The sequence below is a fragment of the Alosa sapidissima genome, chromosome 23, assembly GCF_018492685.1.
Source record: "Alosa sapidissima isolate fAloSap1 chromosome 23, fAloSap1.pri, whole genome shotgun sequence".
Taxonomy (NCBI): domain Eukaryota; kingdom Metazoa; phylum Chordata; class Actinopteri; order Clupeiformes; family Clupeidae; genus Alosa; species Alosa sapidissima.
In genome coordinates this window covers 3,684,849-3,702,507 of record NC_055979.1, presented here as the reverse complement: position 1 = coordinate 3,702,507, position 17,659 = coordinate 3,684,849, and the positions used below count along the sequence as shown (strand labels likewise).

The 17,659-nt window shown below is 41.8% G+C and overlaps 1 protein-coding gene across 1 annotated transcript in view; it reads right to left on the bottom strand.

Annotated features, from left to right (window-relative positions):
* thsd7bb (thrombospondin, type I, domain containing 7Bb) overlaps positions 1-17,659 on the bottom strand; it is an 82,375-nt gene that overhangs the window by 56,063 nt on the left and 8,653 nt on the right. The window contains exon 2 of the mRNA XM_042081619.1: positions 7,292-7,461. Coding sequence (XP_041937553.1) covers positions 7,292-7,415 — 124 coding nt within the window. The 5' untranslated portion in view covers positions 7,416-7,461. The remainder of the gene's footprint in view (positions 1-7,291; positions 7,462-17,659) is intronic.

Here is a 17,659-nt window from a genome sequence, read left to right as displayed (position 1 = left end):
CTTTTCATGGCCTAACTGTTAGCTAACTTTAATGTAAACAACTTCTGACTTAATAAATAAATGATTAAATGCAAAGCCATTGAGCTACGAAATGGTGGAAAAAGAGATGGCAGGACAAAAACAGAAGTAAACCAGACCAGAAACAGAGAATGGCATGAGATTCCGTTTCACAGCGTAGCATTGTTTCACGGTGAAACCGCCGCACTGTGACAGCTTACATGCATATAACAGTGTTCTGCACTTGTACAGACCAGCATGGCCTCGCACACACTGACACATCAATGCTCCCACAGTGAGTCCATCTCAGCACAAAGCCCATGGAACTGATAGGTGGCATGGGGGTATTTTTCACCGTGGGGAGTCATTTTAGCCATTATTCCCCCAGAAGTCTAACCACATACAATGTAAGCCTGCGTCAAAGGCAACACTAAAATATTCTTAGCCTACTTACAGAGACTTCACAGAGATTCAAGATTCAAGAAATTCAAGTTCAATCTTTCTATTTGTTCACTGAACACCCTAACGCCAACCTTAACCATATGACAACTGACAAGTAAATGACAAGAGATTCACCAAATAGTTTATTTGTAGGTTGAGCATCTACCTCATCATCACCGCCTCTTACTTCACCTATCCTTTCTTCCCTCTCTTCTCTTGTCATCCCCTCTCCTACATTCCTTTCTTCTTCACCCCTCTCCATTTCTCTTACTTGCATCCATCAGTCAGACTTTCCGCCGGGTTTCCCCATGACATGGTACTGAAGCTCGGGTGCATTTTCTCAGCTGTCATGGGCAGTCAAGAGCCCTTCAAATGGCCTCTAATAAGCTACCATTAGCGTTCACACCCAGCTGTCAATCAACCTGCCAATCAGGGAATGGAGGTGTTGAATGGAGGCTTTGGGCTAGATGGGTGAGCTGGAGGGGTCCAAGTAGTGTTAATTTTGTCACCTATTTTTTATTTAGTCTTAGTCTTAGTCTTGTGACGAAATGTCCTTTTTAGTCTTTGTCATATTTAGTCATTCAAATATCATTTTTGTTAGTCAAGTTTTAGTCAACTAAAAGTCTTGTCATTTTAGTCTAGTTTTAGTCAAAAGAAAACTAAAGCTATCTTAGTCTTAGTCAGTTTTAGTCAAAACATTTTAGTCTTTTTTTATAACAATTTTTTTTTTATTACCATTTCAGTCAAATAGTGTTTCACACATCTCAATTTTCTTGCAATATAACAATATTGTGTCTAGTCAGTCAGTACATGCACAGGTAAGTCGAGCTACAGTTATAGCTCGGCTGGGATTTGGCCATAGAGAGTAAAAGATTTGACTGGACCACTGTCACGATCTTCATAGACCAGTGTTTCACAAAGTGTGGTCCGGGACCACTGGTGGTCCGCAAGCTATCCCAAGTGGTCCACGAGCAGATGTGGTAAAATATAATATAGATGAGTTGTTTGCAATATTGAACCAACTTGTATGTAAATTCAAACTGTTCTACAACACTGTCTATGTCAGATATGCCAGTTTAAATCATATGAATCCTCTGACACAATTAAAGAAAGTGCAAAGACAATAAGCAAGGTGGTTCAGTGAGTATTGTGTAGGCTAATATACTGCTAGGTCTATTTTTTTTTTTTAGCTAGGTGGTCCGTGCGTTTCTTTTTTATTGATTAGTTAAGTGGTCCTTCATCTGAAAAAGTTTGAGAAACACTGTCTTGGACCCAAGTATGAATGTTTTACTAGATGGCGATATACGCCCAAACGCAACACAAACTCTCAATCTTAGCTAACTTGCTAGCAAACTTTCCATATTAGCTTACTTGCTAGCAAACTTTGCATCATCAGTGTAACTAGTTAAATAGTTGACATTACTTGCTGAAAATTTTCGTATGGACATTCTGGGGGATGTTAATTTGTATATGTAGGAGAGAAGCTTCAACTTCTGGGTATGTAGCATTGTGGCATAAAGCCTAACTCTGGCAGAAATCTCCGGTGTTCTTGTTCGATGTAGTTTCCTGCTGCAGCCACAGGGTTGCAGCAACAGCACGTAGACTAGCCTACAGGAAAGCTGCTGCGCATGAACCATGAACTCATTCGGAATATTTTGAAAAGGTAACAGCTATTCTGTCTTCTCATTTTGTAGACGAAAATGGAAGAGAAATTTTATCTTAGTTTTTATTTCATGCAAAACATTTTAGTCTCGTCTTTTTTCCTCAACAATAATGCATCTTACGATAGTCTTAGTCAGTGTTTCAGGACAATAGTGCAGTCTCGTCACCAAAAAGGTTGTTGACGAACATTTTTCCTCTCGTCTCGTCTGACGAAATTAACACTAGGTCCAAGCAGCAGAAAGGGAGAGCGAGCGGACAGGAAGGCGGTGATTTTAAACACCCTCTCATCAGCCCACCGGTTAGCCCGGCACGGCCCACCGCAACAGCTCCACCTATAGGTGACACAGAACAGCAGCAGTAGACGATACGGGCCAGATTACCCACACAGGGCCAAAGCCATGGAGAGACACACCCAGCACGGCATAGCCGGGCATGACAGGTCAACATGCAGGATCCTCTACAGGATCTGGCTATAAAGTACACAGGTACATGGGTAGGCCTAGCAATCTAAAAAGGCACAACTTTGTTTTCAGTTCACGCATGTATTTGGACGTCTACCAATGCAAAAACAGGTTGTTTTGACTGCCGAAGTCTGAAAATATGTGATTCAGTGAGCCATTCAGTTTTGCAGTTTAGTCAGTCGTGTAGTCTATGTGATACACAAGACTACGCAGTATACCCACAAAAAATAGGCAAGGATGCGTATTAATATTTGGGGTTAATCACAGTATACCCACTACAGCTAACAAGACTACATCACAGTATACCCACTACAGCTAACTAGACTACACCACTGAGTTTAGTGATGTCAAGTCTGCCAGCTTGTTGAATGGACCACCCCAATTTTACCTATCTGGACCAAGTCTCCACTCACACCTGACGAGCGAACGGGCAAACATTCGCTCTTTCCAGCAAGCTCAGATGCTATTAGCAACATGTCAATCAAACCTAAGTGTCTGTAAAGGAACAGACTCACAAACAGGCCACTCTAAACATTTTCAGACGGGGGTTGATAAGGGTGTTGTGGTGCTTCATCCTTCACCTGTGTATGACACAGATGTTTTATCAACACCTCAAGAAACTAGTTAACTTTGTGTAAAAAGGGTCAAATAAGCCCTCTCTAAGTATAATTTAGCAGTAAGCTGTTATATAACCTCTCTTTGATATGTGTAGCCTATAGGGAGATGTTCCGACTTTTATTAACAAAGCCAGATTGTGCACATCCAAGCTTCGCTTCTCAGCTGAATTTCCTTCTTGTTGATTTAAGCATGGAGGACATCTCCTGTGGATGCAATATTGCTAAAGAGAGTGTCGGGACTCTCTCCCACTGCTGCTCTCTCCTCCCTGCGGCTGACCTCTCCGCAGTACCGCTGCAGACCTCCCCAGCAAGCCTGCTGGCCAGGAGGATGTGAGGGGGAGAGGAGGCAGGAAGACGAGGCCTACGGCCCTCTGAGGGAGTGTTGCGCTCGAGCAAGGGGAGGAGAGAAATGAAAAGGGGCTCGCTGCGGACGGAAACTTACTCCTTTATCCGCTCGCTGTCTTTCTTTTGTTCCACCCTGCCATCCCTCCATCCCAGCAGGACAGGCTGAGAGAGAACAATAACTCAGAAGGCAAAGGGGCAGGATAATGAACAAGCGCTCAAAACACACGGGATTAGGGAGCCCACAGAGAGAGCGTGATGAAGGAGAGGGAAGGAGAAAACAAGACATGGGTAGAGAGGGAGAGATAAACGAGAAATGAGACAGAGCATAATGGAGAGAGAGAGAGAAAGAAAGAGAGAGAGAGAGACAGAACAATGAGTGATAAAGAGAAGATTGAGTCACAAAGCATACGTCATAGACAGAGAAAGACAAGAGAGATGAGAGAGAGAGAGGGAAAAAAGACAGAAATAGAGAGTGTAAATGCACACTTCAGACACAAAGTGAAAGACAGAATAAAGAGATAAAGCAAAGGACTGACCCACAGATGAAGAGGACGAACATGAGGAGAGGAAGAGGGGCAGAGGGAGAGAGTAATGGACAGAGAGGAGAGAAACGGAGCAAAATAAGCACAAAAAGAAAAGATGGGGAGAGATACATAGAGAGAAAATGAGGAAAAGAGGGGAAATGTAATGAGATTGAGGACGAGAGACAGGGACCAAGAGGGAGTGAGAGAGAGAAAGAGAGAGAAAGAGAGAGGGGGGGGATCAGCCCAGCGGCACTGCTTCAGAGCGCTCCGACAAGCACGCTCCTTCATGATGAAAGCCGCATTGATTTCACATTCAAGGAATCATCACCTCTCATGCCCAGGAGTGCTCATGTTCGATCTGAACACACTGTGCACGGCATGGTCTTCATCTGGCAAACCACCAGAGCTTTCCCTTAGACACACACACACACACACACACACACACACACACACCACCCTAACCTCTCCCATAATGTCATACATGCTGCTCTATATGCTATTTCATGTCAACAAATACACACACATACACATATACAGACTAGCACACTCATCTGAACAACTCTCTCTCTCTCTCTTTCTCTCTTTCTCTCTCTCACACACACACACAAGCACAAATTTTCCACACATTTGCCAACACAGTTCCAAACATCCGTTGCCGACAACCGTCTGGCTTGGCTCTACCACCATCCAAAAAAGGGACGTTCCAAAGTCACATTTATCTGGACATTTAAGAGCATGTCTAGAACAAGCTCCGCCTCCCCGGGGCTTACTTTCGTCCAGTTTGATGAGTTTAGAGAACGTGCCCCCCCTCAAACACAGACCCTTTGACACCCCAGTCTCTGAACAGTGCAAGTGTAGAGAAGGACGGGGCAACGACAGTCCATCCAGCTGGTCCCACACATCCCGCGGCACCTCCGACAGATGGCCACGCATCGCCATCTCTCATCTCTTTCCACCCGACCCAAAAAAACTGGCCATTTGTTCTGACGAGCCTGGTGACATAATAGTCTGCACATTATCTTTTCATGAAGGCAAGCACTTCTGTGTGGTCTTTGAAAAGGGCGTTCACACACACACACACACACACACGCACACACACACACACTGGCTCCACTGTCTCTTGAGAGTTGCCAACACTTATGGCCAGATGGCTAAGGGACCATTACAGAGGGTGAGTAATGTTAACTGATCCTGGCCAACACAGTTCTGGGTGACGGCCCTCAGATCAAATGTCTAAGTGTCTAACAGGGCCAGGTCATGTGACCAGAAATTTGATGTTGATGACATTTAATTTGCACAATGTCATATCACTGTATATATCATATTTTGTATATATATGTCCCAAGAACCTCCTTCTCTCTATGTACATCCAAATACCTTTTTCTTTCTATCCATAGACAGTGTGTCCACAGTTTCAATCAATCAATCAATCAATCAATCAATGATGTACAGTATTTTATCTACCTAACTCTTGTGTCAACTAGATGTACCGCAGAGCGGTACAAAATATGACCGCCGCCCAGTCCAGCACATGTTTTCCACAAAAATAAGTCACGCTGAAAGGCATATATGATTCTAACTGTCTCACTGAATTGCATTGTGCACACTCAATTCTCACTGGTATCTGCTAGACAACAAGTACCAAAACATGATTAGTTCACAGATTTCACATGTAATATACATTTTATACAACCCCACCCCCATCTTGCCTGTTCATAATTCTGAGAAATTCTTGAATTGTGTGCATGTGTGCGTGTACATGTTTATGTTTATGTGTGTGTGGGTGTGTGGGTGGGTGTGTGTGCGTGCATGTGTGTGTTTGTCTGTTTATGTGCCTGTGTGTGTGCATGTGCATGCATGCGTATATATGTCTACTGTGTGAGTATGTGTCATACGTAGGATTACTGTGAATGTATGTGTGTGCGTGTGTATCTGTTTATGCACATGTGTGCATATGGAATGGGTTTACATGACCCCTGGAGGCAAACACGCAAAAAATTGGTCATCCTAGGCCCTACGGTTCTCAAGATATTCACAGAAAACTGTGTCTGCCCTACCCTCCTTTCGGGGGGTCCAGTCCAGTGGGGGGGCTACAGATCAAAACGAAAACAGGAGGTTCCATGCTATCCATGTGGGGTTACATGCCCACCAAGTTTCGTGTACCCCGGTCTTACAGTGTCCCGGGAATCCTTGACGGAAATTTCGACATGTGAAAAAGAAAAAGAAAAAAAAAAATCTGACTAAACCTATATGACTGCCGCTTTGCTGCGCGGCGGTCATAATTATTAAGTGAAACCCTTACAGATAATGCAGAACGTGGCAGCGCTGCTGGTCTCCGATCTACCAAAAGGTCATGTTACCGCACTGCTCACTGAGCTCCGATGGCTACCTATAGCCGCCCGCAATCCAATTCAAATTATGATTGCTGCCCTCTGGTTCCACACTCACTTACTTGAATGCATGCATAAAGGTATACAATGGCTACCATGGCTACCATACGACCACTGCGCTCTCATAAAGCCACACACTACCATGCGACCACTGCGCTCTCATAAAGCCACACACTACCATGCGACCACTGCGCTCTCATAAAGCCACACACTACCATGCGACCACTGCGCTCTCATAAAGGCACAAGGACCGCTGCGCTCCTCCAAAGAATCAGAATCCAAAGAAACTGCTGCCCACACACTCATTGCAATCCAAACTATTCTCATCTGCAGTTCCCTGATGGTGGAACGTGCTACCAGTTGCTACCCAGGCAGGGGTGTCACACTCTGTCTTCAAAAACCTCTTGAAGACCCAACTCCTCGGTACTCGAGAGTACCTCCTCTCCTGACACCAGTAACAACCCAACACACTTATCATGACAAATCAACCCAGGGTCCATGCACAGCTTGGTTAGGTGCAGGTAGATTGCAGGAACAAGCACAGGTGAGCAAACCTAAGTTGTTTGCTCTGAATAAAATCGAGTAAAGTCAATAGTGTGTGGTAGTGTTCTTATTATTGACACTTATCATAACGTTCTTCACTATCCTGTCCCTCTTATCTACATCCCTTGACTTCACTTGACTCTGAACAGTCATTCTGTCTTATGCAAGGTAGTATACTATTACACTATTGTCTTTATTCGCACTGTACCTTGACTGTTCTCTATTTTTTATAAATCATTTTGGCCAAAAGCGTCGCATGCGTTTTGGCCAAAACCTCATATCAGGAGGACTTTCCCAGGAGAAAACTGCACCTGTTTTCCATGAGTATGGCATCGGCCTCGGCACCTCCATTCCAATGCCAACCAGCGCCATGGTGAGGGAGAGGAGCAGTATCCGTGTGCAGCACATGCCGAGTGTGCGGCTCTGTGCCTTCATCCCGTCTGACCCCTGACTCGACCTTGACTGACCTCTCGCCTCTCACCTGTGGGACGAGATTTTTTATTAACAAACACAAGCACATGCTCATCCACAGGCACACAATTAGGCATGTATATGTATCTAAATACATGGACACACAACACAACACACACATATTATTTTTGAAAACAGAAATTACAAGGCATATAACAACACATCAATACATACAAATGACACAACACAGAGTGTTTCAAGCTGAAATGCAAAACAGCTCTGTAAGTTAATATTAAAATGTCTTATTTCATCTGTGCCCTGCTGTCCTCTGCTTGATAGCCTTTCAAAAAATTGATTTTACCTTCACAGGGAAGCTATACAGGAAAGCACCGTTTTCATTACAAAGAACATGCCTCAGATGGTCAGGGACTACAAATGCAGAGCTGCGCTGAGAGATAGTGTCTTTCACACGACAAGTGAAGCTAAGAAGTGAAGAGGTGCGGAGAATCACAAAGATATCTCTTATCTCCGCTCGAAGAACTCCAGAAGAGTCAGGAACTGAGCTCAGTGGCCACTTGTGGTGTGTGGATTTGATCTCACGAGTCCTGTGTTTTCTTCTAGTCCCAAGAAGAGACTTGTCTGAGTTACTCAGTCAGAGGATCCAAGACCAAGACGGGCATGTTACTCCTTGTGTGTCAAACTACATCAAAATGACGTCCACGTTAGTGTGCAGATCAATTGGGGCTTAGTCAAAACAGTCAACTAGTTAAACGTTTTCTCCGGAGACAGATCCCCTGCCAGCACAGCACTCTCTCCCTCTCCAGAACACTCTTAAGAAGTGTGGGGAGAAGTGGAATCTCTTTCTCGCTCTCTCTGGCGACAAGAAGGACCCCACCCTTTAAATAATGCAAAGGGAAACTATCCAATTGGCCGGCTCCCTCATCTGTATGTACGGAGTCAGAGAAGCTTGTCGGGAAGCAGGCAAAGAGAGGGACGCCCAAATAGATTCACTGACTCATTCTCTCTGTCTGTGTCTGTCTCTCTCTCTTTAACCCTCTGTCACACACACACACATGCGTGCACACGCACGCACACACACACACACACACACACACACACACACACACACACACACACACACACACACACACACACACACACACACACCTCACACACTACACAGACTACAGACCATCCCAATGGCCTTACTCACTTAGACTTAGTATGGAAGCTAAATCAAATAGCAGCTCAGGTGGATACAACAAAAAACCCTAAACAGCAGTTTCTTAGGGAAACGCCATAACATCTGCAGAAAGAGAAAGAGAAAGAGGGGGTGAAAGCATGAGAGGAGAGATGGGAGGGGAGATGAAGGAGAACTGGGCTGATTTTGTTCAGGAAAATGAGAATGACCCTACCGGTCTTCCTCCTTGTGAGAGGGGAGAGGCCATACAAAGCTGAGTGGGATTGGAGGGAGAGGGACCAAGAATGGGATTCAGCACAAGAGACACAATGGTGACAGCCACAAGGAGAGACAAAGCGAAGGCACGGCACCTTCAGCGACAACAGAAAAACAAAAAGAGAGAGGGAGAAAGAATAAGTAAAAGAACCAGTGATGTTAATTAAAATCAATTCTGCATATAACTGCAAAATAATGGCAAGTCCCAAAAGAGACAAACGCCACCCCCTAAAAAACAATTTAGGACTGTGACATTAACTGTTCCTATTCATCTCTCTCTCTCTTTTTTATCTCTCTCTCTCTCTCTCTCTCTCTATCACTCACACACACACAGAGACACACACTCAAGTACACATCAGTACTCAAAATGTAAAATCCACTCTGGCAATCACAGACCAATCCTTCCAGTATGCTCCAATAATTCCTCCTCCCCTCCATTTGGGAGGGAAAGTAAAAAAAAGATAGGAGCAGTAACAAACTGAATTCTGGTCAGGGTTTACATTTACGACCATTTGGGATTATCATATAAATATTGAAGCTATAGCCCCAGCGGAAGTAATATGACCAATCCCTGATTCACTAACCAAATGATCCTCTCATCATTCAATAAATATATGGTTTGTTTCTGGGAGTATTGTGTCTAGATTATGAAGATAAAGAGTATATGGTTATGGTTATGGTTATGGCAGACTCTAACACATTAACATGATGATAATTATTGTTGTTTGTCATCTGGAAACATCTTCTATCGTGGTAATGGCCAGTCTTATTTGTTATATAAGTTGGTAGTGGTGTTTTGTTTATTATCATGCTGATCAAGGATGCTGCTTACGGCTTTTTTCCCTTTCTACCTTTTATAAATATATGAATACATGCATTATGTATATAAGTATATATACTTTTTTGATCCCGTGAGGGAAATTTGGTTTCTGCATTTGACCCAATCGGTGAATTAGTGAAACACAAACAGCACCCAGTGAACACACAGTGTGTGTGTGTGTGTGTGTGTGTGTGTGTGTGTGTGTGTTTGACAATGAAAAATGATGAGACATTCTTTGCTGAATCAATGGAGACTCAAAATAATGATCTCCAAACAAGTGGATATTGCTTTGTGAAACAAAAATCGCATCAAGTACGGTAAGGTAAGGCCGCTAAGAAAGGTTAGGCTTGGTAAGATTCCTATAGAAGTATATAGGCTTATATCTATTTTATTTTAATTTCATTATTGTTCAGAAATGCTTTTCATGAGTGTTCATGAGTATAGTCCTTTACAGGCTCTCTTGAGCCTTATTTATGATTATGGGTAATCATTTTTCACTCCTTCAGATTAAGAAAAGACTCTTAAGTCACAGCATCCGCGTATATGTTTTCCATAATGTGACAAATGCATTGAAAGGACTCATTTAAACTCCACTCGAGTTTTTCCATCTGCAGCAGTGTGCAGCACCAGGGAAGGTGTGTGTGTACCTCATTAACTGCTCCTGTGAGTCGCTTGTGGTTCAGCCTCAGCCTCAGCTTCATGAGTTAGGTGCTGCTGGCAGCAATTAGGCAGCGCGAGGCAGATGAGAGCAGAAAATTGATAAGAGGAGGAGAGCTGTGGTCCAAAATAACAGGATACAATGGAAATAAAACAGTAATCCTCCCAGTGAGCTGGCGAAATCCTCATCATTGGTGCCTGCCTGTGCAATTATGGCCTTTATCAACTGGAGATAGAAGATATTTGCTAGCAGGAAATTTCTATCCAGCACTGCTGTCTGCTGTATGATTGCATCCAATCAGTGACAAAATCCAGACTAGAACTTTTCCTTCCTCGAGTCTGTGAATTAATTTTCTTCGCCCTCAAATTGCTTCTTTCTCTCTATTTCTCTCTTCTCCTCCTCCATCTCTATCCTTCTGTCTCCCTTTATTCTTGGCTGTTCCTCTCAGCTCGTCTCATCTTTCTGGCCTTCTATACAGTTTTTTTTTTGAACAATGTTTTTATTGAGTTTTAACATAATCAATGTATACATACAACACATGTTTGTTTGACACTTAAGAAAAACATAAATGTAAAGGACAAAGACATTATTATTATTATTAATAATAATAATAATAATAATAATAATAAAAAACACATAGTTAATAAATTAATAAATAAATAAAAGTAACAATAACTAAAAGCTTCTCATCGCATATTAGATTTGACACAGCTTCTCATTCAGCCATTGGTACGTCATTTCCACCATTTTCAAGAAAAGATAAGAATGGATTCCAGATTTCCTCAAACCTCCTATATTTACCTTTCACAATATAAGTTGCCTTTTCCATAGACATATTTATTGCCATTTCTTTCAACCAGTTACCTATACTTGGTGCCTTTATATTCTTCCAGTGTAAAGCAATAAGACGCTTTGCTTGTAATAGACACATGTCTATTAATGCATATTCCTTACTCTTCAGTTGCATGTTTAGAGGGTATACATGTAATATAAATATTTTTGCAGAAATTGGTATATTGGTATTTAAGATTTTATCTATCATGCACTTCACATCCTTCCAAAATTTCATTATATGTTCACATTCCCAAATGCAATGGTGTAGAGTGCCTTTAAATGTGATACATTTAACACATGTGTCCGGGATATTTTCATTATATTTGTGTAATGTGGTAGGAGTTATGTAAGTTCGCATCAACCATTTATATTGTAATAATTTCAATCTGACATTTACTGTCTGTGTTTGAGCTTCCTTACACGCCTCCATCCAATCATTCACATGGATGTCCTCTTTTAAATCTTTCCTCCATGCTTCAAGTTTGCTATCTGAGGAATCCTGTGACCCTGACGCTATAATGCCATATAATGATGAAATTAAGCCTCTATTATAACAATCTTTTACCACTTCCCTCTCTAATATTGACAAAGATGGCATATCTAAAGATTTATTTTGAGAAATGAAAATGAAATTCCTTATTTGTAAGAATTTAAAAAAATGTTTTCTAGATATATCAAATGTATGAACCACTTCCTCAAAAGACATAAGTTTATTGGATGAATATAGATCTGCTACAGTCTTAATCCCTTTATCTGCCCATATTTTAAAACCTGCATCCAGTCGGCCTGGTGTAAACCTTGTATTGCCCCAGATGGGGCTATAACAAGACAAGTTATTGGGGATGCCTAAATACCTTTTAATTTCATACCATACATTTATCATATTTAAGACTATTGGGTTAGAAATATTTTTCCTAAGGTCTTTCAGTTCTGAGGAATATAGATACAAGCTTAGAGGCAGGCCTGATGCGATTGCAGATGATTCCATATCCACCCAAGAGGGAATAGTTTGAGAAGAAAAGTAAAACATAATGGTTCTAAGTTGGGCAGCCCAGTAATACCACTGCAAGTTAGGACACTGAAGCCCTCCTCTATCATATGGTAAATACAGAAGTGAAAGGCGGAGTCTAGGACGCCTGTTGTTCCATATAAAATTGGTAAATAATTTATTCATTCTTACAAATGTTTGGGAGGCACCAAGGGGATATTTTGAAATAAGTATAAGAGCTTGGGCAGAATATTCATTTTCAAAATATGTATACGACCTATTAAAGATATGGGTAATGATGTCCATCTTTCAATGGAGTCAGAAATATTTTCTAAAAGAGGATCATAATTTACTGACACAATGTTCTCAAGGGTTGGTACAATTTTTATGCCCAGATATGTAAAACAATCAGTGGTATTAAAAGTGGATACACCATGGTTGAACTGTTGTCCATCTCCCTCATTCAGTAACATAAGCATGCTTTTAGAATGATTAATCTTGTATCCAGAAATCTTTCCAAACGTACTAATGAGTTCTAATAAAGCAGGGATGGAGTTATTTAGGTGTTTTAAAAACAGCAGAACATCATCTGCAAACAAGGCAATTTTATTTTCTACTTGACCAACAGTAATGCCTGTTATGCCCATATGATTTCTAACTGCGATTGCAAAAGGCTCAATGGAGATTGCAAAGAGGAGAGGAGAGAGAGGTAACCCCTGTCGACAACCTCTGGAAATGGTGAATGGTTTGGACACCATGTTATTCGTTAGCACCTCAGCTACAGGGTTGTTATAAAGTAGCCTAACCCACTTACAAAATCGTTCCCCAAAACCAAACCTTGTCAGTAATTCAAATAGATAGGGCCATTCAACCCTATCAAAGGCCTTTTTGGCATCTAGTGCTAGGCTAGGATGGCAATATCTTGTTCTCCCCTCTGGTAATGAAGAATGTTGAGAAGCCTTCTAACATTATGAAATCCCTGTCTACGTTGTATGAAACCATTTTGGTCTTCGCCTATCAGTCTAGGTAGTATAACTTCCAAGCGCTTAGCCAAAACTTTACATAATATTTTTGTGTCTGAGTTGAGGAGACTTATTGGACGCATGTTTTCACATCTTGTATTACTTTTCCCTGGTTTTGGTAGTAATGTAATTAACGCTCCCCTCATTGACGCAGGGAGAAGGCCATCCTGAAAAGCTTCCAACATCATTTCCAGAAGGGGAGTTAACAGTTTTTCTTTAAATTGTTTATAGATGTCTATGGGAAGGCCATCTGGACCCGCTGTTTTCCCTGCAGTCATCGCATCAATAGCTTCAGAAATTTCTTTCAATGTTAACTCCTCATCTAAATTAATTTTATCTTCCTCAGAAATCTGTGGTAGGTTAAGATTATCTAAGAACTCTGTCTGGAGTTCCAAATTAGGAGAGCATTCTGAACTATACAGCTTTTCATAGTAATCTTTAAATGCTTCATTAATCTTCACTGGATCTATTATGTTTCCTGATGGCTCTTCAATTGTTGTTATAGCTCGCTCAGTTTGTCTTTGCTTGATCTGCCATGCAAGTAGTCTTCCTGCTTTATCTCCTTGCTCATAAAAAGTTTGTTTCAACTTCAAAACTTTTGCAGCTGCCCTACTTGCTGACATTTCATTATATCGGGCTCTTAGTAGTAGTAATTTATTATGATCATCTGCATTATCATTTGTGTTATGATATATATCTTTTTCCAATTGGGTAATCTGTCCATCTAATTGTTTCATCTCTTGTCTAGATTGTTTGGATTTTGAACTACAAAAGCCAATAATTTGACCTCTAATGAATGCTTTATATGCTTCCCATCTTATACTTGCTGAAGTTTCAGATGTATTAATTTCAAAGTATAGGTCTATTTGTTTACCTAGAAATTCTATGAATGATGGGTCCTGAAGCCATCCTGTTTGAAGACGCCATTTAGGGGGGTCACTCACCATTTTATTATTGATATACATTAATGCTACTGCTGCATGGTCAGAGATAACCACGCTATGGTACTGACAATCAGAAATCCTGGGAAGCAATTGTGCAGATATTAAAAAATAATCAATACGTGAGTACAAGGATACAAGGATACAAGGAAGTTTATTGTCACATGCATATAGTTACTGGAAGTAAGAAATGCAGTGAAATTATGTCTGGTGTCAGCCTATTTGTGCATTAATGGGGGTAAAGAGTGCAGTAGAAGAGGGGTTTAGTAGATTAAGTGGCAAGGGCTGCATAAAAAAGGTGGGGGAGGATTGGGATTGGGTGGGGGGCACCAACAAGGAGCACCCAAGAGCAACAGGGGCAAGGAAAAACTCCCTTACCAAGGAAGAAACCTTTTGCAAGCAGAGTACTGTATGTATGATGTATGTGAGTGATGACAGTGAAGATGTGTGTGTGGGCGGGAGGGAAGTGGAGCAGTGACTGTGTGTGTGTGTGTGTAGTGTGTAGGTGGGGGCAGTGTGCTGTAAGTATGTAGAGGATGTGTGTTGGAGAAGATCCTGAAGACAATGTGCTGTGTATGTAGGGGGGGGGGGGGCAGTGTGCAGCAAGTATGTAGAGGAGGCTTACTGTAGCAAGCAGTGTGCTGTATGTATGTGAAGTGATGACAGTGATGATGTAAGTGTGTGTGTTGGGGATGGGGGTGGGGGGGGGTGGGGGGGGCGAAGGCTAGGCAATCAAGGACATGGGTAGATGGAGGAGAAATCAAAAATAATAAATAAAAAGTTCTATGGAGATGTGCAAAAGTTGGAGAAAGTCAGATATGTGTGTGTGTGTGTGTGTGTGTTTTGACGTGTGACGAAATAAGAAAATAAATAAAAGGTCTGTAGCATAGGGAGAGGGATGTAAAAGTGCTAAAAGTCTTGTAGGTGTGTGTGTGTATGTGGGGGGGGGGGGGGGGGGGTCATGAGTGCTGTGTAGTGAATGAGTGCAAAGTCAGTATAGTGTGAGTTCAGAGTTGGGAAATGTTTGAGAGTGCTGAGGAGTGAATGCGTGCAAAGTCAGTATAGTGTGAGTTCAGTGTTCGGATGGCCTGGGGATAAAAACTTCTCCTGAGTCTCTCAGTTCTGGCTTTGTGACTACATAGGCGTCTTCTTGATTTCAGCGGTAGGAATAATCCATTGTTAGGATGAGAAGAGTCCTTCAGAATCTTTTGGGCTCTTAGGAGTACTCTTCTGGAATAGATATCTTGTAGAGCAGGGAGTTGAGTTCTTATAGTACGTTCAGCTGAGCGCACTACCAGAGACGGTTGATAAATTATATATATTAAGGATCTTTGGCACTACTCTCTGCAGAGTACTACAATCTCTAACTGTGGAGTTCCCATACCAGGTGATAATGCTACCAGTTAGAACACTCTCAACCGCTGAAGTGTAGAAGGCCTTCATGATGGATGTAGAAACTTTGAATTTCCTTAGAGTCGTTGTCTGGACTTAGTATGAGTATGTTTGGTGAGTACTAGAGTAGCATGAGTAAGCTATTGAGTTAGGGTTAAGATGTCTCCAAATATCCAGCAGATTTAAATCTTTCATAAACTGTTGAATCAGTTTTCTTGATTTGGTGTGTGTATTGTCAATGCCTGTTGAACGATCTTTCACTGGGTCCATAGTGCAATTCATATCCCCTGTTAGAGATTAGGAGGAATAAATCATTGTAAAAATTAGAATTATCCTCATTGGGACCATATACATTAATTAAATTGATTTTATCTGACAAAAGAAATCCTTGGACAATTATAAATCTACCCGCTGGGTCCTTAGTTATTTTGTCAACCTATATAGGAATGGATTTGTGGATTAGAATCATTACCCCTCTTGCACTTGAAGTATAGCAACTAGAGAACACCTGACCCTGCCATCTCCTCTGTATTTTAACTGTATCTCCTGTCTTCATATGAGTTTCCTGTAAGAAAACTACTTTGGCCTGCAATTGTTTAATTCTGTCCATTACTTGTTTAACTTTTTTAATATTACCCATTCCCCTACAATTCCATGTAAGGAATTTTACCTTTCCCGTCTCAGACATTACATTTTATAAGTGATGCTATGACCAAACCCTTTCCCTGCAGCATATTCATTAAGCATTGAGAAGCATAAACAAAATATAAAAAAAAAACAAATACAGAAAGAGACGACACACATACATTTAACCTGAATTTGAATCCCATAAAGTCCCTCCCTATCCGTAGTGGATTGCTCCTACCCCCCTAGCTATTCACTCCTTATATGAAGGCTATTGGTCCACACACCTGTGAGGAACAAGCAGGTGCTGGAAACCTCTCTCCTATCAACTTAGCACAACCCACAACATTGCTAGTCTACTTCTACTCTTGTTTTGAACTGTTGAACCTGTGCATCAACTGTTAACTTTGCAGTTCCTATGAACACCATACATGTCACGTAGTCGTTTTCGCACCTCATCGTAAGCCCTCTGTTTCTTGTGAATTTCCGCAGATACATCTGGATAGAATCGAATGAGTTGCTCCTTATATATAAGCGTCCCTTTAACTTTAGCCGCTCTCATAACTTGTTATTTTTGTCTGTAATTCAGGAACTTCACGATAAGAGTTCTTGGTGGAGGCGCCTCTGAATTTTCTTTTCGTCGTTGTGGTGGGCCGATTCTGTGTGCACGTTCCAAAGCCAGTGGGACACTAGCATTAATTTCTAGAAATGCTGGAAGCCATTTCTCCAAAAACTCACATGCATCTCGCCCTTCTTCATTCTCTGGCAAGCCCACGATCCTCAGATTGTTCCTCCGACTTCGGTTCTCCATGTCGTCGGCCTTCTCTGTCAGCAATTTCACTTGAGTTTCCAAAGCTTTTGTACAAGCCCGAAGTTGAACGACTTCCTCTTCTGTCCATGAAATACGTTCCTCTGCTTCCTTCACTCTGTCTGTGACTTCTCTGATTATCGAAAATACTCCATCTATTTTATTTGAGACTCGTTTTTCCATCCCCTTGATCGCGTTCATGACATCTGCATTACTAGGGTTAAGATCAACTTTGGCCGATTCACAGTCGCCATTTTCCTCCATCTCTCCTGTATCATCAGCGTGGTCAGATTCCAGCAGAATATCTTGTTCTTCGGTGTTAGTTCTCTCTTGATTTGCTTTTTTCTTCTTTGTAGGCATCCTCAAACTCTAATTCGATACACCTTTTACAGCAAATAATGTTTGTGAGTAGATTTGTAAGGATTTAACTTGACAATTGCAGGAGGGTTACTATTACGCTGCCTCTCAGCACCTCTCCATAACCGGAACTCTCTTCTATACAGTTTTGGATTGAGACAAAAAAAAACCTGATTCCCCCCATGAGCACAGAATCATTTGGGCTGCACTCAGGGAACTCCCAGACTGATCCGAGGTCAGTGGCTTAAGTTTATTGTGTAGGGCTCGCCCTGCAAAGAACCCTACAGTCTGAGACAAGTTGTTTAGCTCAACGTACCCGGGAGACGGTCTTATCTCTGTCTGCCTGCATGTCAATTTGGAGAGGCTCA